Source organism: Streptopelia decaocto, assembly GCF_964273445.1.
Source record: "Streptopelia decaocto genome assembly, chromosome: 1".
NCBI classification, from domain to species: domain Eukaryota; kingdom Metazoa; phylum Chordata; class Aves; order Columbiformes; family Columbidae; genus Streptopelia; species Streptopelia decaocto.
Window position 1 is genome coordinate 188,140,415 of NC_138663.1, and position 23,852 is coordinate 188,164,266.

The following is a 23,852-nucleotide window of genomic DNA, read 5'->3' on the forward strand; positions in this document are numbered from 1 at the left end:
CTGATGGTCCAACACTTTGTTTTACTCTATTGTCTGTTAAAATACTTAACCCTAAACACAACAGATCACGGGATATTAAAAATCACTATTTGCTACTATTTTTCAGGCCAAACTGTACAAGAACAAAGGGAAAGAAGAAAAATATGTTTTCTAAATTTGGTAGATCTTACCATATAAATTGCCACTACATCCCTTAGTTTATGCAATATATGACAGTAATAAAAAGTAACTTAAATATTTTAATTTTACCTCAAATATCTGTGCAAACTGTGTTTCTTTACTGGAAAATATTGCATGGATGCAGTGAATAGCATACTTGGCTTGACGAGGAGGTCCCTTTTTAGCTTTATGATGCAACACTGGAAGCAAAGCACTTACAAAAAAAAAAAAACAAGAAAAGAAAGAGGTAAGTACCTTTTCACAAATCGAAGATCTACCATAATATCAAGCTAGCAAAAAAATACAGATATACATATACAGAACACACCACCTCTGCAAAAGTGCTAACTATTTTGGTTTTGGCAATTTCTTCAAAGAAAGAAAAAAAAAGTTATTTACATGGTTTGCAAGTAAAAACAAACAAACAAACCTGCTTTTTGTTAATAAAATGTAGCAAACCAAAGATTTTATTTGCACAAGTTACTAAGCATTGTTTTGGAAATATTTGTGTCTACACATCTTCAATGAACTGCAAAGAATGTTTTTACATTGCCATGTATTTAATTTAGGAAAAAACATAAGTAATTCTGAAGGGCAATGATAGAAATTGTAATAGCATCAGTGGCATATCAGCTGTCACTACCTTAGATATATTCACTTCACTTCTGTTCTTCAAAAAGCACTGCATTTTAAAGTCCTTACAATCTCTTTGCTGTTTTACCTGAAGTAACACCTCCTTCCAAAAGAATGCAGGATAATGTTATAGCATGCAAAAGAAAGAATGAGAGCTTCCAAAATCCCATATAGTAAAGAACACTGCTCAAACAGAGTAAGATATAGAACTCACGATCGTATATGAGGAAAGTCTTCTTCAATTTTACTCCCTGTATTTTTGAAAATTTGTAATGCAGCTTCTGCCACTTTTTCATCATCCATTTTCAAGCAAGCCAACAGAGATTCAAAAGTTTCAGCTGAATGAAATGAGATAGGGTGCGTAAATGAAAGTACCTGCCAAAATAAGATGAAAGCCACGTTAATATTTTTTTAAAGGCCACTGCCATGCTGGAAAATCTTCAATACTTTGCCTGGTTTTGTCACATGATCCACATTTCTCTTTTTCTGATTTTTTTTTTCAGTCTTCCTAAATGTCCCTTTCTTTAGACATGATCTCCTCAGTTTTAACTTATTTTTCCAGTGTCAATTTCTCCTCCTGTTATTGTGAACATGCACTTCTCAGTGGCTACATCTACATTAGCAAGCACTGGGTTACAGCAGAAGCAGGTCTTAAGAGAAACACAGGTGATGCTAAGGAAGCAATATTCACATTTCAGGGGGTTTACTTCAGAGTATTTCTAGACTGACTGAAACCGCTTTAGCCACTGCAACACAACATGCGCTTCCGAAGCCCAGAATTTTGTTTCTCTAGAAGGAATCCAGCTTGTGTGCTCCCAGACTTCATGCTTGTTTGCTAAGTGGAACAACGAGTTGTGCCCTGAAATTCCTAACTCTAAAACAGTAATAGAGACATACCCCATAGGGTCTCTAGTTCCCCAAGCTTTCCACAGCAGCTTTCCAGATCCTGTACCTCTCCTTCAGAGTCTTAGACTCTGTTGTCAAGTATGACAGTTCTCTCACGTTTAAAAAAGAAAAAAAGTAGTCCTCATTTGATCCTGCCTAAAAGTTTGCCTGCTCTTCATTTTTAAGTGGCTGTTGATTATTAGCCTCTTTCCATATGATATTCTGACCCATGGCAAAGAAACAACCCTTAAAATCTAGAAACGTCTTCACACACAATCTTCTGTTTTCACCAGGTTAACTTCCTTCTCACTTCGTTGTATGGAATTCCCTTTTCTGGACTCCTATGTTTGTCCTTTCTGGATTATTCTCATGATATACAGACCACCTTCTTCAGGAGAATCTTACTCCTCTTCTTTAAAGGTGTCATGACAGTTCATATGAATATGCAAATACTGACCTGGAAGCCTTCTTTCACATATACAGTCCTTCATGACACAATTCATTCTTATTCAGTTTTGTGCTACTGGCTTTTTGCACTTTTATCTAAACATGTACATCTCACTATAGACTCACATGCTCTCAGATGAATCTACTAGGCCCTTAGCTGATCTAAGATATTCTGAATACATCAGCATGGGAGTCCTTTAGATTTTGAGGCCTCTGCAGTCAATCCACAGCTGGAATATTCCCAACCCTACCATATAACTGAGGGGGTACTATGGCACAAGTACCTTTCTGCGCACAGCTGACACTACACAGTGCTGTTAGCCTGAAGGCTTTGGGAGGGATTAAGTGAAACAAAAAAGGCAAATATAGTTGCATTTTAAAAGTTTCACACTTTTAGCAGTATTTTTAAATAACACAGTGATTGGCCCTTTTCCTCTTAGGAAAAAGTAAGAACAGAGTAAAAAATTTTGTACAGTGTTCCCAGAAATGCATCTTGATGGGGTTTGCTATGTTAACTGAGTCTCAAAGATTACACATAGTTGAAATAGATAAGACTTCAATTTTAAGGAACTCAGAGGAGCCACAGTACTGTACTGATACACAAATACAGTTCCAGAATTAGTACAACTGTATTCACGAACTGCTGAATTGACGCTGAATAATCAAAACTCGGCTGCTGATGTCACACACACAACTACTTTTGATTCCAGAAAAACTTCCAAATGATTTATACAATAACCATACTTAAGTGAAACATAAGATGAGCAAAGACAACAAAATCCAAACCAATATTCTTCAAGATAGCCACCATATGCTTATGACTAATGACACTGAGTGTTAATTAAAAATTTATTTTAACCAAATTGCTTCAGACAGTTTCACATGCTCACTGGCCACCAGGAGTTTACTTGCCTTAAGCAATTCAAGGCCTGCTCTGATTGCCTGGTCAGTAGGTACACCCTCATCTTCATCATCTGCTGTTCCATCTATAGACTTGTTCACTTGCTTGATAAGGGCACTGAAAAAAAACAAAACATGGCTTCGTATTTACTGCAATTCCACCATGTGTGACCATTCCCATAAGTCTAAGATATAACCTTATTAAAGCAACATATTTAAAACATAAGCTTGTTATAAAACAAATATGTCCACTACATACGCAAACTGGTTGTCCTCATCTCCTATCTAAATCAAAGCTTATGCAGCAGTAATTCAAAAAATATTTATTCCTAATGAATTAAGAACTACATACAAATTACTGTGGAAGGATAACCAAAATAAGAAAACAATTTGAGCATTACAAGAAACAAATCCAGGTAAGAATTATGGTGAGGTTACTAGTTGTTATGGATTCTTAATAACTGATGGAAAAATAACTTGTTTATAATGTTATTTTTTTCCTCTTAGTTGTAGACTAAACCATTACACAGCTCGGTTAAGGGTTGATGAAAAATTGAAGAGACCTATCTCCTGCATATTTCACCTTGACAGTAACGCTGCTTTTTTTTTTTTTTTTTCTTACACTGTATCCAAGAAAGGAAAATTGTGATTATCCAAATGACCCTATTAGCAAGTGCTGTAGGCAGCTTCCCTATCAATAACTGAACAATATTCAGAATATTCTTTCTGTACATCCTGTAAATGACATTTAGAGGAAAGGAAAAAATCTCCAAACCAAAAAAAAAAACCCCACAAAACCAAAAACCAAAACAAAAACCCAAATCAAAACACAACCAAACAGTAGCAAACCAAGGAACAGAATTCCTAGTCAGACTTCCCAGACTTGTATTTTTTTTCTGCCCCTAACTGGACAAAAATGGCCATCTAATAAAAAAACCAGTCTGAGTCTCAAAAATGAAGAAGTTTAGTGAAATTTTACAAAGATGAGTGAAGACCAGTTCTGTGGCTTTTTTTGACTTTTTTTTTTCCTTTCTTTTTTTCTTGTTTACCGTATGGCAATCAATCAGTAGGTAGACTGTGAAATAAATATTACAGCTTATTGCCACATGTGAATATCACTTTAAATATACATTTTATATTGCTTATGTGAATGTGAAAAAAGTTACTTTCAAATTTTAAGTAAAAATTCAGCTACACATTGTACGTAATCCAAAATCAGAAACAACCTTTTAAGTGAAATCTCAATGGCTCCACTATGTAGCAGACGTAACAGGCAGAAACTGGAAATCTCAAGTATTTAAAAGTCAGTTACTACAGTTGGAATTAACAGATAAGATTTTACCAGTATTAAGAACTAATTTTCTCTATTAAGGTACCATTTACCTCAAATACAGCTGTTAAATAATCATTTCAGTGATTACTTTCCACCCCCAGTCCCATAACTTCACTGGCTAACTCTTCCTTAAAGTATTGATGCTTCACCACTACAATCCTTACTTCCTCAGTTAAGTCACTGTTTATGTCATTATGAGCTAATATTCTGGGTAGAAAGCTTCAATGAATAGCCATAGGCAGAAATTCATTTTAAAATCGGTCAGGCAGTCACAAATCAAACTTCCCCCATCAGCAATAGATCCATTTTTATCGACAGGTTGTCCCAGCTGTGCTGAATGACAAATCAGTTGTTAGTGTGCCTACATTGTGGAAGAGGACACAAAAAACCCTCAGCAAGGGAAAACAGAAGAAAATACTGCAGGTCTCCAGGCCTTAAAATGCACCTGCACAACCCATTACTGCTTGTGCTTAAAGGTGAAATAAGAAACCCCGATTTCAAACGCCATGATCTGCAGCCATCAACACACAGACACAAATACCTGATGGATTCAGTATCAATGTGCACAGGAGCAATCCTCTCAAGAAGAAACTTTATCATCTCCAGGAAAGGATTTGTTGGTTGCTTTGGGTTGCCCAACTTCTTTGTTATTTCCCTCTGCAATATAAGTTTCAATGAAATTTATAATCCATTCAGTTCCTGAAACATTTGCATATCTTAGAAACAATTCTTACCACACATCCTTCAGCCTGTTTGCAAGAACATGTTGGGCTAACAAGCATTTCTAACTGACTTCTTATTTTTTCATCATCTTCTAGAACTTGTGTGAACTTTTTCATGAAATCTTGAGCTTTCCCTGGATCAGGAAGGTTTCCTTTAAATAAGCAAAATAAGTTACTATTTATCTTCCTAAGTGTCAGTATTATAAATTACACAAGTTTGAAACATTAACCAAGAAGGGTGGGGGAAAAACAAACAAACAAAACCACAAAGCACCTTAACATGTGCAGACATATCTATGAGGACACTGATTTCTAAAGATTTGTGTACCCACAGACCTCCTGGTTATTTGCTTTTCTCACCCTTCACGCTCGTTTTTCAGCAAGTCTCCTTGTTCCTGTTAATATTAACAGCTGCAGTTGACCTCAGAATACAAAGCCTACACTCCACAAAAAATATACTCTACATATAGATCACCTGATATCACAAGTAAACATCACAAGGGTATTTCTGCTAAATTACTCCTTCACTCAATGTAAACTTTACAACTGCTTGCAACATTTTAAAAAGGCTTTTAAAATGCATTTCTTAAACTACATACTATTTATTTACATTTTACATTATAGCAAGACAATTTATTGGCAAAGTAGTATACTACTTAAGATGCTCATGGTTTTGGTACAGGAGGTGTTAAGCAAAGTTGGCACAGAAGATGGTATAGGACTACAGGACAGTTAGGTCAACACAAGTTCTACTAAGTATTTGTTTTGCTAGATTGATTTCTTTATTATTTTAAAAAGCAACCCAGAACTAAAACAATCAGAAAAATTAGAAACTGATCAACTTTTATATTATAAATAAAAGGAAAAGAGATTTGGAACATGGCAAACCAAGTAGCAAGATGCAGGTTTTCCTCCACATTTTTTTCAAAAATGTACATATCCTGAACTAGTGTCTTTTTTCGCCAAAACAGTTGGCTATTTTAAAAAGAAGTTGACTTAAAGACAAAATTTCAGAATAGTAAAGTAAGATTACTGGTTTTAATGCTTCTTCATAATGGTTTTACTGCTATTGGCATGGTGGTGTCTGGGGGGTACAAGAAGTGTTGCTGTGGGATTGGCAGTTTTTTCGTTGCTGAGAGTTCAGGTTACATGGAAGTTCTTCAGTTTCCAAAGTGCCTTCCCTGCTACTGAAACCCAAACTCTTTTGCATTCTCCCAGCAGCACTTACAATACCAACACCTCAGAGACAGGTGAGTTAGTAGACAGTTTAGTGGGTTAGTTTACATCAGTTAACACACATTCTATAACAAATGGTAAAGCAGACATTAAAACCCTATCTAGATTTTGAGTTCGTCTGCAACAGATGCAGTCAAAATGTCATGTTAACTACATGACCGGAGACTTTTTTCAGTAAGGAAGTAATCCTGCTTACAGTTGTCTTAATTCTTTAAAGCATATTGATACATTATGTTTATCATTATTTGTTATAAGCTTTATCTCTTATAAAGCTTTTTAAGTAAACTTACCTCAAATGATTTTTAAAGCAAGAAAGCAATTTATTTCAACTGTAATTTTTAGACAGTGTAAATACTTCAATTGACTTACTTGTTATAACCATCACTTTTGAGAATATAGCTTTACTGCTGGCATCTGTCTGCAAGTCACAGAAGAAAAATGGATTAAGTGGAAATTTTACATGATACACATCTCCATTTTGAATACTGAGTGAGCAAAATTCCATAATGCATTATCAACAAGTCAGCAGCCATCACTTCAATAACACAGTGTGTTAGAAATCAAACCCACCATGGCAAAGTTAATGCCGGACAGCTACAGGAAGCAAAAGGTAATTGTGCCTGCAGTATCACTCGCTCTCACATATACTTATGTAAAACATTTTTATTACTTTTCAATCTACTGTATTACTTACGACCAGCACAAATGGGTTATTTCTTTAACTGTTTTCCATCTAAAACCTCTTTGTTTTTAAATATAAAATGAACAGCAAGCGTTAAATTCACTCTAGAATCAATGTCTGAACAAGATGCTAAGTAGTCTCAGCAGTAGTTCCACCTTATTGTAAAGAAGTCAACAATAAGACAACTGCTGCCACTGTTTAGCTGAACCAGGAAGGCAGATGACAGCAGTGTAATTGTGAAAGTAACAATCAGGGACAATGACAGCAAGATAAAAAAAATAAAAAAAATAAAAAAATAAATAAAATCCTGACAGCATTTCAAGATATCTGTGAAGCTTGGATTTCAGAGAAACTTGCTGATGTGAAGTCATTCAACAGCACCTTACAAGCAAAGTAAGTTACACAAAAGAGACTTTTAACCTCATTTATTTTCAGTTTGTCAGTATAGAATTTCAAATTCCCCCTTATGAACTAGTTCTGACACTGAATAAATGGAAGAGGAATAAAAAATACAACAAATGTCACAAGTAAAACTCCATAGCAAGTACATTTTCTTTATGAGACCACATTTCTAACAATTAAGTGATGTTTCCACAACATACTACCTCCTACTGAAGGCAGACAAACTAGTTCCCAAACCACTTTTTCCCCATTTTTAGTTGTAATCTACAGTATTCTACAGACTAGGAAGTTTTATAGAATTACACTGAAGTTAGAAATATTAAGGAATTATCAGTAAAAACAACAGAGGGAATCCTTAACTGTACGGTGAAGTTACCACCCTAATCACCTTCAGAGTAGTGTTATAAGGTGGGCAAAAGAATCTTAAACTTAGCATGAGATTAAGACAAGCAAGGTTTTTAGTGAACGTTCTCTTTATCTTGTGACATGGACGCTTGGCACATAATTCTAGCCATTAAGTGTTTCTGCAGAATTTTCTGTGACTTTTTAGTGTCAGAAGAACACTGTGATCTTCAGGGCTCTTGTCACAGCTGAACAGGAATGCTCAAACAATGACAGAAAAAACACGAAATCAATTCTGTTTTACAGGATGCAAATAATGATGTCAACAGATACAGAATCTCCATATTTGCACCTCTTGCAACTCAGAAGAAAAATACTAAAATTGTACTGTGGACTTTCTTTGGTTCTGACTGGTCTGGTCTTCTAACAGTGGTTAAGTCTTCAAGTACTGGCTGAAGGTCTCATTAAAACTGACCTTAAATTGAGCAAACTACTAATAATTCATCCAAACATGAAATAACCCGAGTCAGAAATATTCTTTTTAACTTCTAGTAGTATAGCTGGACAGAAAAATGACAGATTGAAGAAGATCAATAAACTTTTTTTTTTTTTTTAAGAAGATCCACAGTGGCACTTTTATCTACATTATCTTGCATTCATTATATGGAAGCGTCAGAACAGCTGCTTATGTGCACCAAATGATGCTTACGCTCTAATACAGACAAACCAGCGCTCACCCACTTGTCCACATGTGAACAGGCAAGCTGTGTATTTTATTTAACTGAATACCATTGCTATAGGAGAAAACAAGAGGACCTGTGATTTGTGCTTCTGCTCTTCAGAAAAGTAACTCATCTTAAAGGCAAATTTGATGTCTGTTCTGTCTCAGATTAAGATAAATTACGATCAAAAGAAATGGAAAGTTTCTTAACATATTTTCAGTTTCCTCAACAGTGCTTACACTGGGGAGAGCCTGAAGAGGAAAACGGGAGAAAGCCTGAACAGTTTCACTAAATGGCAAAAAGGTTTTCTAAGATGAGAAAAAGAGCGAACTGGCAAGTTCAGAGACTTATAGAATAATGTAGCAGGGATTTGGAGGATGGAAGCAGAAAGACAGCCACAGGGTAACTTTAGATATCTACATGCACCTTAGGAATGTTATTTGTTTCTGCGCGTTCCTATTAAGACACACTGGGTTTGCTTACAGCCCATTTTTTTTGCCAGGAAACCCTGATGCTGCCATCACATGATCAAGAAGTCGCTCACTAATTCAGCAGAAACCTGACACTCCAGTGTCTTTGGCTGTAGCCACTACACACAGAGCATTTGGAATCCTCTGGCATCTGACAGCTTTCCCCTCCTCCAAGACTGACATTAACCAAAAGCCTCCTATCCAAAACAAAAACGCTAGACAGAACACGACCCGCATTCCTCCTGTTTTGGGAAAATCTGGATTGGAAACCTGATTTCTCAACTATTACATATTACTTCTTTTAAAAAAGCATCAGATTGAACTTTTGACATTAAAGTCAAGTTTTAATCATATTTCAAATTATACCCAGAATTTCATCTTACGATTCTTTTTCCCCCAAATATGAGTATGCACACACATTGAGCTAAAATCTAAATTTTACTTCATGAGAATATCCTAAATGATCAATAAATATTTATTTTTTCCTTCTGAGTGAATTTGTAAACGAAGAATTCAATTATAGTCTAATATCTCCAATATGACATCTAAGAAGTTTCCAAGAGGGAAGAGAAACAAGTAACCTGCTGGGATAAAAATACTCCAATTTCTTGAATGTTACTAATTATACATAAGAAGTTAGTGTGTAGAAGTACTTTTTCTTAATTACTCAATTTGGCAGTCAAAAACAATATACTGTTTTTTCCCTTCTTTCAAGAGCCATTAAAATCCTGGCAAGATGTAAATCAAACACTGGGAGTAAATATTTTAGCACCAAGAAACTGGCAGAATATCATAAAAATTTCTAACACAGGCCTACCTCTTCACTTTTACTGACAAAATGTATACACATCTCCTACTGCAAGTGTAGTCTAATGGAATATCAGTTAATTTCACAGTATTTTCTGTAATTAAAAATAAGCCTGAGATGGTCAAACAAATGAAATTAAAAATAGTTTATTCTTTGACGTAAAACTGCATATTCACTGCAGGATAAAGATAAATGGAACTCACTTTAGGCTGTTTTATTAGGTCAACTAAATCCTTTACTTGATGTCGTAGGAGATTTTGACATTTCCACATTTCATTCAATGCTCTAAAAAACAAACAAAAAAAAGTTGTCAGTGTCATCTAATCAATAAATAACACAGGTGTCCAATGAGAACCTTTAAATTCTTTTCAGCTTCAGACTCGGGAATGTGCTTATCACCTGAGATTTCACTGCAGCGTGAGCAAAGGCTAAATGGTTCCTCATGCCAGGACATGGGAAATTTAATTTGTCATATTAGACTTTGATTCAACATATTAGATTTTGAAACAAGTTTCATTTAAGATGCTTAACTGTGCCACTTTTAAAAGAAGTAGGAAGTAACTGATGTCTGGCCCATAAAGAACTCATTTGTACAAGCATGAAATCACTCTTCTAAAAACATTCCAAGAAACAGGCTAAAGCAGATGTTTAAGATTTTTATCATCAAAACAATGTTTTTCTTGCACACAGAAAGCAGCGAGTAGATGAGAAAATTGTGAAAAGTGGACATGATTAGACTTGTAAGAGATGCATTAGAGATTCGACAAAATTTAAATCGGCACACTTTCCAGGTAAAAAAAGCCATATAGGGGAAAAAAAAAAAAAAGTCGAAGCTTAATTTAAAAAACTTCCAGAATCCACAAGTAAAAAAGTCAGTTCTGTATAACTAACTGAAGATACCATGTCTTTAAAATGAGTACTGCTGCATATGAAAACTAGAATTCAGAAGTCACTAGTTCACTGAAGTAACAAGTACTTAAAATAAGCAATTCTACATTTTTGTTTAGCCTATACTTTTCGTAGAACATTAACTTTTTCTTTTTAATATTCTTAATTTTAGTTTGTTACAGTTGTAATGTCTTTAGGCAGGTAATGCAAGAAACATAGGGGATTCAAAGATCAGTTTCTGTAGCATCTCAAGGCTTTGTTTTAAGCCGTTGTTTCATATACAAAGCTTTTTCTATTCTTCCACATGAGAAAAATCTATATTCAATTTTCCAGTGATTGAACGCCACTCAATGAAAAATGAAGTAAAACTAACTAAATTCAGTCAAACTGAACATTATAGTAGCAAAACTGTTATTAGTCAAATTCATGCACATGTACCCATTTTAAGCTGGAGATGGCACATAACGTAACTGTAAGCAAAACACACTGAAGGACAAAAGACAAGTAATTCCTTCCCACTCTTACGTCATCCTGGCTGCTAAAACAAGAAGTATATGAATTGAGAAGTAGTCATATGAGATTTGGGGCTGGTGAACACTACCATCTATGCTATCTCTTTTCAGACATAACAGGACTGACATGCACTCAAGCTTCTTGCCAGATGTTTGACTGTAGCTTTTTGGCTGCTTACGGTTAAGAGGTACCACACCTTGTCAGAAAACACCCTATTAGGTGGTTTGGGGTTTTTTGCTCTTTTGTTTTTGTTTGTTTGTTGTTTTGTTTTTCCAAAATCCCACTTGAAATATAGATACTATTGCTACATTCTATTTTCTGACAGTTCGTAAACTAATTTTGTCCACTGGCTTAGGCTATTCATAACAATTTACAGTAATATTTGTATTAAAATAATTTTGCAAGAAATCAAAAATAACACATACTTCACAGCATTTGAATCCAGTGTTGCGTAAAGGTAATATAAACATTTCATTCGTTCATTCGTTTCCAGGTTGTGAGGAACCATGTACTGAGCAAAGATGCGTTCAACAAGTAATCTGAAAGACAGGATTATGAAACTTACAGTAAGAAACTTACTGCAAGAAAGTGGTGTTGAACTGCTGAAACATTCATTTGAAAATTCTCAGACCTATCAAGAAATCAGTTGTTGCATACAAAGATGGGGTTTTTCAAAAACCTAAAGGTCAAGTTACTTAACTTCCAATATAACTCAGTGTAAACTAATCAAAAATATATCATTACGGAAGAGGTAATGCTCAAATTAGCAGTAGGACATCAAGAGGGGACATTATCAACATCAGATGTTTTAATCTAAATAGGAACCAAAGGATTCTAGAGAAGAATGTCTCTTAATCATCAGCCCAAAGACATGGTATCAGTGAATTGCATTACAGGTCAGTATTGGGGTAAATTCATTAACTGTCATTCCCCACCCCCAAAGAAATACCATGTTGATTATATCACATACAATGATGAAGCCAGAAAAAGAATTCAGATACTAATCAGAAGGAGCTGACATCCCTCCACTCCTCCTCAGTCCCTTTCCCAAGGGCTGACTTTAACTCATTTCTTTTGCTTCTGCAATAATAATACAGCTGTATTCATATAGAAATTATTAAAAAGCTTCTGCCCTAACAAGGAAATTCCTTATATGGAAACAGAAGGAGACAAAGGTTAAAGGTTTGGGTCTGCCACTTATAGGGAAGACTGAAAAGAAAAAAAAAAACACGCACAAAAAAAACCAAACCCTAAACCCATGTTGCAATCTTAAATACCAACAGGCCCAAGACTTTTGCAAACTGAAGTCAACAATAACAAAACAGAGCAAATACGTGAGAAACAAACAGGTATGTTTAGGCTAGAACTGAGAAGAAAACCCTCACATGCAATTGGAGGGGGCGGTCAAAACTCAAACGCAGTTGGTTTAAGAAGATCCCAAAGTTTAAGAAAAAGGTAAGTGCGTGATATTAGATCTGAAAATCCAGAAACCTCTGTCTGCTTCCATAGTAACATGAAATAAATGCTTATTTTAGAGATGAATGAGGCTTGTATAGGTTTGCAATGCCATTTGTATCCCATATTGTGAAGGCCATTTTCAAAGCCATCAGGATGGCCTTTGTTAGTCAAGGTGGCCTAGTTCTCCCATGTGCTACCATTTATTTTTCAATACAAACAACCATATAAGAGGCTATAGCTGGTGTGTCAGAGGCATCGCTTTCACCACAAATACAGGACAAGGCTCTAAATCATGGCTATTGTCATATAGAAAAAACAACCTTCTGCAGAGAGAGATGCCTTAACCATTGTCACTACATGTACTAGACTTAGCTTCAAAGAATACAGGAACAATGTGCAAATCTAAAGGAACTATGTTAAAGCAATTTTACTTACTAAGTTCTAACATAAAAATCAGCAAGCTACTGAAATATAAGCAAAAAACTCCTTTACTGAAACAGTGGTGAAGTACAGCTAAAAATTTTGAAATATTCCAACCTACATCTCCCTTTAGAATAACTTTAGGTCTTAAAAATAGGAAAAAAAATCAACACAAGACAACATTTGGTTGCAACTGTATGAGATTATACATTGGATCAAAACCTAAAGGATCAGCACTTAAGCACAAAGGAAAAAAAATCTGAGTAATAAGTTATCACACTTATCCACCCAACTGCCTAGCTTTCTGACTGACTTACCGGTCATCAATACTGTTTTGATAATATATATGCAGAAGTTTATCTTTGATCCATGATATCTGTTTTGCAGCTTCTTTTCCTGCTTCTGATTGTAATGAATATTTCTTGTATATCTGTGCAAGTCCCATCATAGCTTCCTTCCTCACTCTCCACTTGAGAAAAAGAAATAGTACCCAGTTTAGCAGTTCAAAACTCAAAACTGAAAAGATTGAAGAATTACCTGGTAGGTATTTCCTTTTCTACACCAAAATAAATTAAATTGAATTCTAAGTGCAACACATTCTCATTACGACATATATTGCATCCTATGTATTATGCTAAACCTTTCAACATTAGCAACTACTATGCAAGTATGCCTTTTGAATTTAGAATTGTTACAAATTTAAGCCAACACCCTTTCTCATAGATCTATACTGAACACTTATAATTGTATTATAGGTGCAACAGGGGAAAGCAGGTCGCCAAATGAAAAAAAATCAGGTGATAATGTTAATTTTCAAAGTTTGCCATCAACAGCCTTGTTTACCATGCTTTAACATAAGCAGCAAACCTCACAAATTTTACCAAAAATGAAACATAGCTAAACTAACCTTCAGCCTGTTCAAATTTGAAAGCTACTACACTGATTTGCAGTCTTCCAATGATCTAATTAAAAGCAGGTAAACTAGCTACCTCTGATGGCGGAACATTTATCATCAGTAATCTACAATACATTCTGAAACCTGCTTGCAAATCATCTTATGAAAAAAGTTAGAATGTTTTACAAGGGTCTCATTTTACTTAAAAATTTTACTAAAACTAGACAACTAGAACTACATTGTTGCACTTCAGCCTATTTTTTTGTGTCTTTCTTTGTGTTTTGGTTTGGATTTTTGTTTGTTTGTTTGGGGTTTTTTTGCCTTTTTTTGTTGGTTTGTGTGTATGTTTTTTGTTTTCTTTTGTTTTTAATCACGCTACCTTAAATAAAAATACAACCCAATGAAAAATGTGCCATTCCAGTGAGGGGCCAAAGATGCCTCATTAAATAGAATGCCTCAAAATTTTCTGCATTATATTGGTTTTCATTAGTCATTTTAGGATTAGTTCAGCATTTTTTAGAAGTGTTGCTTTTTAAAAAGCTGAATTCCAGTCTTGAAATATAACACACAGACATTATTAGTACTCGTTATGCCTTACCCGCTTGTCCAGTGTTCGTTCTCTGACAAAATTAAGCAGATGGTCATTGACAAGCAGAAGATCTTTTTTAGCAGCAGTAACTATGGATACTATAACATCATGCCTTATAGCCTCTTCAGGGTCATGTGACCTTACTTTAAGATATTCTGGGAAAAAAAAAAAACAGAGTAAATAGTGCATTTTAAGTATACAACTTCAGCTACTTTTCTTTCTCTAAACAATACTCAACCGACAAAAGCCTAAAATACAACTTCATACTGTTTTGAAGACCAGCAGTAAGAAACCAATAGTTTTCTCTAACATTAACTGTAATCCCAGTAAAACTTTTTATTTGCTTAGAATTTTATATAAATATTTCAGGCATTATGGAAGTAAGAATTATGTGCTACAATTTTTATGACTTCTTATTATAGTTAGGCTATGTCTACATTAGCAACTATTATAGCCCAACAGAACTGGATCTGCAGAGCAGAACAGAGATGAGAACTTCATATCCACACTGTACACACGTTCAAGTATTACTTCAGGCTAAAGACTACTCTATTCCTGCAGACTCCATCCCTTTTGGTTGCTGAAGCACATTAGTTGCACTCCTGATCACAAATTCTATATGATCCACAAGGAATCTAGTTCACACGCTACAGGAACTGCCCACAGCGCGAGCCATGTAACCACTGTAAGCAGCGACAAATCAAGAGCCATCCTTCAAAAGCATGCTCTTTGACCAAGCCATAAATGCTTATTTAGACACATCCTAGTTTACTCAACTTAAAACAATTTTTCTAGATTGTTTTGGCCCATTGCTACTTATTTAAGAGCATCAATAATCTTGTACTATCAACAAAGTTTTCTGCTTTTAAGTGTCAAAAACGTTAAATAGCTATTGTCATTTTAGAAAGCTGACAAAGAATAAAATGGCAAAGTTCATGTATCATTTTAGAACTATGTATTTTAGATTCATTAGAAGCATAAACGGGTAGGAAAACGCACACTAAAGTGATTAAGATCACTGTACACAGCATATATCAGTGAAACACTGAGGAGATTAGAAAATATTTTAAATCCAAAGTTTACCCTGAATGAAATAACCAGAGGTTATAGTTTTCTTATTACTGCTCAATGAGCAGTGACAATTTTCAATTCTCGTCTGAAATATTGGCCATTAACATTTCTGGTTATCAGCACAAGTGTCAAAAGAGCGCATCGAGAAATAAAGCTTTGCACTTATGGAGGTTATGAAATTTGAAATCCAAATAAGACTCTCAAAAACCAGTTTTGTTATACAGGAAAACATAATAAACTAAAACAAACTAAGAAGAATGCCATAGCACAAGACAACTCTGGTCTCGAACACCAGTGAGTCAGAGAAATTTTTCAACAATTTGACTTCAATAAGCGCTGTGGGGAGAGAGAGGAGGGGCACGCAAAATTACATTTCCCAGAGGATACCATTAGAGGGGGCACAAAGTCCTTCTGCAATGTTAAAAAAAAAAAAAAAAAAAAAAAAAGAGAGAGAGAAAAGAAAAAAAAAAAAAGAGAGAGAAAAAAAAAAAAAGAAAAATCCACACACACCTTGAAAATATGATTCTAATAATCAAAGAGGAAACATCTTTACCATTCCATTAAGGAAAGGTCCAGAATCATTTTTAATGTTTTTGTTTGTTTTCGTGTGTGATTTTTGTTTGGGACTTTTTTTTTTAAGCTGGTTTAACAATATGAATTACTAAGGGATACCTCCAGCCTTCCTGTAGTCGTGTCTAACTTTACCAATGCTCAGCAAGCAGGAGGGCAACCCCATGCACTTAACAGGCCTTTAAATTTCCTCCTTAAAGCAAATGGACAGATATTACCTCCAAAGAACTACAAGAAGTAGTTTATTAATCAGGGGGAGATACAATCTCCATATGCACATTTGGAAACAAACAAATAAATCAACCAAAACAAAGCCACCAACAAAAACATACAACCAAGCCATTCTCTTTCACTATAGTTTTTTCATTCAGACTTCAGGATCAACAAACACTAAACGCTTCTATCTATGCCAGTTGCCTTCTTCCTACAGCAGTATTGAACTATAGGCTGTATTTGATGAGGAGGAGCAGGAACCAATGGCTGGTCACAGCTACAAGGACTGTTTCCATGTTTTAGGCAGTGGCTGTGTACTACTTGCACAGTTCAGCTTTATGGTACTGAAGTCATCGCTCTTTGCGCCCTAATTAATGAATACCACGATCGTTAGGTTAGCCAGGCTGTCTTTGCCTGATCCCATGGTGCTTAATTTCAAGAGTAGTTGGGAATGCAGCTACTGTAAGAGAGGGAGAGGGATCTCTTTAGTTAAGGCGTTCCTTATGTGCAATCCCCTTGGAACTCAGGCCTCAGTGACACCCTCCACATCTGACAATGTTACTCAGGATTACAACTAAACTTCCTGATTTTCCCAGAAGACTTAAAATTGTATTCTCCTGTTACAAAAAATATGGTACCTGTTAAGTCTTTTGCTAGGTCAGGATGGTTCATAAGGCAGTGACTTGCAAATTTCACACATTCAAGACGAATAGGTACATGGATATCATTAAACCTGTTCAGAAACAAGACAATGCATTACAACAACAATAAAAATATCACTTCTATAAAACCAATTAATTTCTTTCTACACAATCTCAATTACCTCTGAAAATAATTTTATGCTTTCCATGCACTTACACACATAAAACATCTCTGATTTCCCAACATCAAGTAGACTGTCTTTAGCTTCAGAAAAAACATTCCTATACTCATGTTTTGAATATGAAGAGAAATATCTTCTGGTACACATGGAAAACTCCCTGGCAGACAACAACTATTTATTAGATAGATGTGTGACATATTATAACTATCTTTTCTGTAATACTCCACATATTTAACCATGAACCACATATCAGCGACTACAAGTTTTATAAGATTGCGATATTAATCCCTTCTTTAAACTGTATGATCGACAGAAAACATGGGCACCTAGCCTAGGACAAATTCCTTCTGCAATGGATCACTTCAAGTTCTGTAAGATTTCTTTTTGAAAGACTGAATTAGGTTTGATGCTTGAAAAAAAAGTATTTTCCTCATGCTTAATTTGATGTAAGTAATTTTGTAATAAAACTATTGATGTAAGGAGACTTACAAACAACTTTTGAAAAATTAAATGCATTTTCAAGCTATCCTCAAACTGTTAATTAAATAAAACTCCAAATTTAAGGATATTATTGTTACTGGAATACTTATTTATCAAATAAAGAGGTTTTAAGGAATACCTGTTTTTTACCAAAAAAGTTATGTTTTCAAAAATCAAGAAAATTTAAGAATGGTTCTTTTAATTACACATCAATTGTAACTTAGTTAAAATCCTTGAAGGAAAGTAAATACGTGTATGTGATTCACAACTAATTGAGTCAGTAACTGTGAACAACAGACTTCACATATTCACATTGCTTCAGACTATAACTTAATGAAACATTTTCCTTTGGGCTCAATTAGATCTGGATTTTTTTTATGAGATACAATGTTTTAAGCAGTTACATATTTTCAAGTAAAAAGCCTTTCCTCAAGTGAGTTTCCCACATTTTTAAAAGTAGTAATTTTTTGACAACTCTAGAATTTAGCGTTCAATTGTATCAAAACCAAACTATCGCATATGTAACCACTGATACAATTTATCCTCATTTACTCAAAAACATTTTCATCATGGTATCCGTACTCAAGTTTCTCCTGACTACAAGCTCCAGCTACATTTTCTAGCTCAAACTGGCAGAATATTTCAAAAACAAAAGACTAGGAGTTTTGGAGCATTGTAAATAATCCAAACCTCTTTTAAGGCACTCCTACCACCAAAAAAAATGAAATCAGTATACAAACACTGTACACAAAAGCCTCAAAGCCAGTTCTAATATCAGCTGGTACTGCAAATGTCATTTGATGCTGTTTTAGAACGAATCCATCACTTAATAGTTTCACGTGTGAAGAAGTTAAAATAAACTATTCCTTTTTCTTGACAATGCCAATAAAGATATTTGGGAAAAAAACAAACTAAGAAGAGATGATTTGTGCTTGTTCACTCTGCAGAATCAAAGATGCAGAAGACATGTATAAAATAATGTCCTTAGCATTATCTGTCAGATTTCAGATAAAGCAGCAGAAGGAAACTCATACTTAGTTGTGTCACTTAAAAAAAAAAAAGTTGAATTATACGTCACTAAATGTTTTTCCCGTCTTAGGATGGGAACTAAACCAGCATATACCTCCCCAGGTAGCATTGCCAAAGTGGTTTGTTTTGAGACGCCAACTCCGAATCCTTCGCCCCAAACATTTTTGCTAGAAGTTTTACAACCTGTAGGCGTTCTTCATTGTCATTGCTCTGGAAAACGAACACATTTAAAAAAAATAATAAAATAAATAAATGAAATTAATTTAAAAGCCCAAACTCACACACAAACCAGAGTCCTGTCTTGCACAGCTTTTGCACCAATATAGTTCCGCACCTCTAGAAACATCATAATACAGATTAATAGACTTTTCTTGTATATGAATGTATATCTCAGCACAAAAAAACCTTAACTACTGTTGGGAGAAGACAAAATAATAAGGCAGTGAAAACACAAAACAACGCAGAGATAAAAAACAAAAAAGCCTTATGAAAAATACAGAGATACATAAATCTTTTTAACCCTCATGTACCGGTTATTGATCCTATTAGGAAATCTGATATGTTCCTGTACAAGCTTACACAAATTCAAGCACAACACAAAACCCACAAAACTAATCTAATCTAAAACTAATCACATGTTTACAGTTCTCTCAAATAGCCAAATAGTGTTTAGAAACATTTAGTTACCCAAAAAAAAGAAAAAAAAAGTTTTCAGAAAACAAGTTTTTATAGAAGATCAGTTGAAGTACCAAAGGTCTGAGATGCACAGGATCTGGTCCTGTATTCAAAGCCTATGCTTTAAAAAGCTGAGTTACAACAGAAAGTTATCTTTCTTATTTAAAATTAGCACTAACACAAATAAAACAAAGCCTTCTCTGGTATATTTTTATTATCACTAGTCTGCATTACACTTGTTTAATACAACACAGAGCATTTGAAGTTTAATATATACTTTAGAAATGTGTGCTACCATTTGTGCAATTAGCATGGATTTACTGTTCATAGATGTTTTCTTCAGCTTATTATAGAAAATTTAAAAAATAAAGTAGCAACTGGCTACAACATTTCTTTGAGAAGGGAGTAGCTAAAATTAGTTGATATCAACTAAATGTTATTCAACCCTTATTATTTCAATCTTCTTTCTGGTAATAAAGACACTTTAAAATACCAATCTTTTCTACCATCTTTGACGTTCTTATCAGTTCAACATCATCTTTAAATGCAAACAAGAAATAAGAGCACAATGTCACTGTCGAGTTCTCTAACACCACAGGCTTAAAACCAACTATTTCTCCCATCTGACTCAATACCATAACCAGGATGAAAAGTTTGCCACCATGTCCTTTTAATTCAGCTCCCTCAGAACAGTAAAAGCATTTGTAAAATCTTTAAAGTAATAGCACAAGAAAAGTGAAAGATTAAGAAATCTCTAACATATTACTACACAAAAGACCATAATTCTTCTGAAAATACTATAATATTAACTATTAGCAACATTCATAGTAAATCCATTAACACGATTGTCTGCATTTGACTAATTTTTCCAATTAAAATTCAGACTGACATTACTGAAAGCCATCTACAACCTCCTCCTCTTAATCTGCAATAAATGACATCTCTTTTTCTTGATGAGCTTCAGCTTGTAAGTGTCAATTACAATACAAATTCTTAAATCTGTTCCATCATAGTTAAGAATTTTAATTTTTGTTGTAGCCCACATTAGTCCAAGCTCCATTATTCACATCCCATCCACTCTTGCTTAAACCAACAAAATATTAAAAATATCAAGCACCTCTGAATTTCTCTAGGTAACCAACACAGATCCAGAGCAAGAAATCCCAGAGGGTGTGGAGGGAGGGGGAGTGGAAGGGTGGAGAGAACACTAAACATTAAACTGTGTAATTGCACAGACAGAAATATGGAGGGGGGGAAGAAACATTTAAAAAAACCCAAACAAAACAAACAAAAAATCCAACCCGAGATACCCTTAATGAATTAGCCGCACAAGAAACTTTCACTGTATTAGCCACTAATCCAATTATAAGACAACCCACTCATGTTACCAGTCCTGTTTGAAGAAACAATAAGTCTTTGTGATTATGGACCAAGAGAAGTCAGTACTTTCTAAATTTGTGCCCACATGTTGGTCTCCTTGAAATATTCTTAGTAAGCTCCTAAAAGTAATAAAAATAAACCTGTACTTCTTGTTAAATGAATGCATCACTGCATCTTTCTCCTTTATTCTACTTTAATCTCTACCTCTTTTTCTGAGGGAAAAAGATGAGTATCATAAATTCTGAAAAAAGTCTAGTCCTTTTCTATTCTATGAGACATTGTGTACTTGAAGAGTCACATCCTTCACCTCTTTTCTTAGATATGATCCAGCACTCTTTATGCTTACTAGTGTTCCATAATGATTTGTCAGTAAAAATGGACATTGAACACTGATATTATCAATTACCCACCCATGCTCCCAACACAAGCAGCTGGGCTTCTCCCTAGATGTCACTAACAACAGCTGAAGTTGGTCAGATTTTTATCACTACCAAGCCCAAACGAATAAGCAGTACTGAGGATCTGGGGGAATTTGGGAATAGAAGTAGACACATGACCAGAAGCTTGCCCAAAATTTTAAATACCATATCCAAAAAGAAAAGCAGCTCTACAGCAGTAAAAGTCAACATTTTATTGATTTTATTCATTATATCATATTGGTTTAGCAGGATGATAAAGACCTAAAACCGGTTATGATTATTTACTCTATTCATGAGCTTTTCATTCTTCTGAATGTCACAATGGTAGTCACTTTCAGCAATACAAATTTCTAAAGTTCAGGTATCAAATTCAAACTAAGGAATATCAGTTTCCTTTACAAGTTGACCTAAACAATAACACATTCCTATCTCTGTTCTCTCCTGCACCAATAATGCTTTTGTATCAATGCTAGATCTCTAAACATACCACCTTGTAATGCCAACATCAGGCACAAATGACTGACCCTCAGAGAAGAGGTTAAGTTAAATGAATTTCAATGCACGCTCTCCTGCTAAGCCCTCAGGCTCTTCTCCTGAATTAGGTAAAAGAAATAAGTATCAGAAAGAAGCAACCATAATTTCATACAGCTTTCACAGAGTCTTAGAGTTGATCAATACTCCTTTTCTGCCACATGAGAGCATTGGAGCTTTTTCTTTACAAAATCTGTAACAGTGTGGTGGGTTGACCCTGGCCAAAAACCAAACCCTCACCCAGTCTCTCACTCTCCTGTACAAAAGAGGGGAAGCAGAGAAAACAGAGGAAGGTAAAAAGACTCATGGGTCAAGATAACAACAGTTTAAAAGCTTAAGAAAAAGCTGCGTGCATAAGTAAAGCAAAAAGAGGAATTCATTCACTGTGTCCCACCGGCAGGCATGTGTCCCACCAATTCCCAGAAAGCAGAGTCTCAGCACGCGTAGTGCTTGCTTGAGCACCAGCATCCCCTCATTCCTCCCCCTGAGCTTTTATTGCTGAGCACATATCGCTCCCCAGCCTCATGCCCTGCCTCAGCCTACTTGGAGCAGGGGAAGCCTCTACCTGTGTGCAGGCAATAGACAAAACATTGCTGTGATGTCGGCACTGCTTTAGCCACAAATATACAGTACCGTACCATACAGGCTGCTAAAAATAAAATTAAGTCCATTCCACCCAGACACAAAAGGGTAACTAGCTTGTCCGCTTCTGTTTGGTACATGACATGGCACGGCACACCTGACTGCATTTCAGTTCTCTCTGAATATACTCCAAAAGATTTTTGGGACAGACAGGGCAGAAAAAAGCAACTGAGGGAATAAAGCGCACAAAATGCTGGACATTACATAGTATATCAGTTACTGCCAGCAACCTTTCATATTCTTCATCCAAGTCAATGTGTACAATTCTCACAGTAGTTAAAATTACCTGGCATCTTGACCAATCTGTATGGTCACGCATTGTACCAAAATGGCAAGGTGCTTGAACACTAGGTGGCCACATTGTTTAGGTCCAAAATAGTAAATATGCACTATAGCCTTACTAAGCTCTTTCACAAGTTCCATACTAACAGTTCCATAACCCCTCCATACATGGACAAAAATTTGTTCAGTCACTGACAGGAAAGCCTTAGGATTTCTCCCACACTCAAAGAGACAGTCTAAAACTTCCATAAGACCCTGATCCCATGAAGACAAATCAACAGGCTTCCTGTCACAAAGAGCACAAACTAAGTTCAGGGCGATGGAAAGCAAGCGATTTGGATCCTGTCAGGTAATAAGTCACAGACACAGACATTTATTCACATCCTCAAACTTCTATCAGCCACAGAGGTTGAGAACAACGTAGCCCAATTAATTGGAAAGCAGTGGAGATTGCTCAGCGAAGCTCATCTGGTTGTGAGAAAACCACCACCACTTCATTGCCAAAACATACCGCAAAATATTTAGAAGCAAAGAAATAAGATCGTACATGGAAATTCTGGTTCATGTACAGAATATACAACTGGTGGAAAAGATGCTGATACCAGGAAGAATCAGTTTAGAGGAACAGGATCACTATCAGAGAAATGCCCAGTACCCATACTGCAAGACTGAGTACCCTAAGGTCAGGATGAAACACATGACCAATCTCTGCAAGTACAAGTCCAGAATACCAAGAGCTTTCAGCATCCTCCAAGAACAGGATAAGGTCTTCAAAACTGGAACAATCAAGATCAAGAGCACTGCCCCTGGCCCCTTCATTTTAACTAGAATTTATGGAAGGGAGCATGGCAGCCCTTGCTATCGTGCAACAGGAGGACATCCAACAGACTTCAGTTCGACAGAACTCAGTAGTTCTCGTAAGCCCAGGAGAATACAGATTCACCATACATAAGCCAAGCACACTCATGGGAGAAGCCTGGACACGATCTCCCACTAAGCAAAGTTACAGCTCTTTGTAGATGATCAGCTGGAGTGGTCAGTAGTTGGAGATGTTGGTCCTATGAACTACCCACAATGGGATACTGTTGTAACTTCAATGGCTTCCACCAAAGCAGGACTTAGATCGAGTTTCTTAAATACTGTGTGAATTTTAAATGATTGTTGAGTTGTTCATCACCACAGCCACAATCCTCCAAAAAGACAGCCAAGAGCCCTTCTTAAGCAAGAAGGGCT

The 23,852-nt window shown here is 35.5% G+C and overlaps 1 protein-coding gene across 4 annotated transcripts in view; it reads right to left on the reverse strand.

Moving 5' to 3' along the window:
- The window catches only part of PDS5B (PDS5 cohesin associated factor B), a 104,542-nt gene that overhangs the window by 35,758 nt on the left and 44,932 nt on the right, over positions 1 to 23,852 (reverse strand). For all 4 annotated transcript variants that reach the window (XM_082047196.1, XM_082047197.1, XM_082047194.1 and 1 more), the window contains exons 9-20: positions 18,785 to 18,900; positions 16,997 to 17,091; positions 14,514 to 14,659; positions 13,338 to 13,489; positions 11,568 to 11,681; positions 9,945 to 10,026; positions 6,685 to 6,733; positions 5,092 to 5,231; positions 4,899 to 5,014; positions 3,037 to 3,142; positions 1,007 to 1,167; positions 250 to 373 (exon numbers count right to left, since the gene is read on the reverse strand). In XM_082047196.1, the coding sequence (XP_081903322.1) occupies positions 250 to 373; positions 1,007 to 1,167; positions 3,037 to 3,142; positions 4,899 to 5,014; positions 5,092 to 5,231; positions 6,685 to 6,733; positions 9,945 to 10,026; positions 11,568 to 11,681; positions 13,338 to 13,489; positions 14,514 to 14,659; positions 16,997 to 17,091; positions 18,785 to 18,900 (1,401 nt within the window). The remainder of the gene's footprint in view (positions 1 to 249; positions 374 to 1,006; positions 1,168 to 3,036; positions 3,143 to 4,898; positions 5,015 to 5,091; positions 5,232 to 6,684; positions 6,734 to 9,944; positions 10,027 to 11,567; positions 11,682 to 13,337; positions 13,490 to 14,513; positions 14,660 to 16,996; positions 17,092 to 18,784; positions 18,901 to 23,852) is intronic.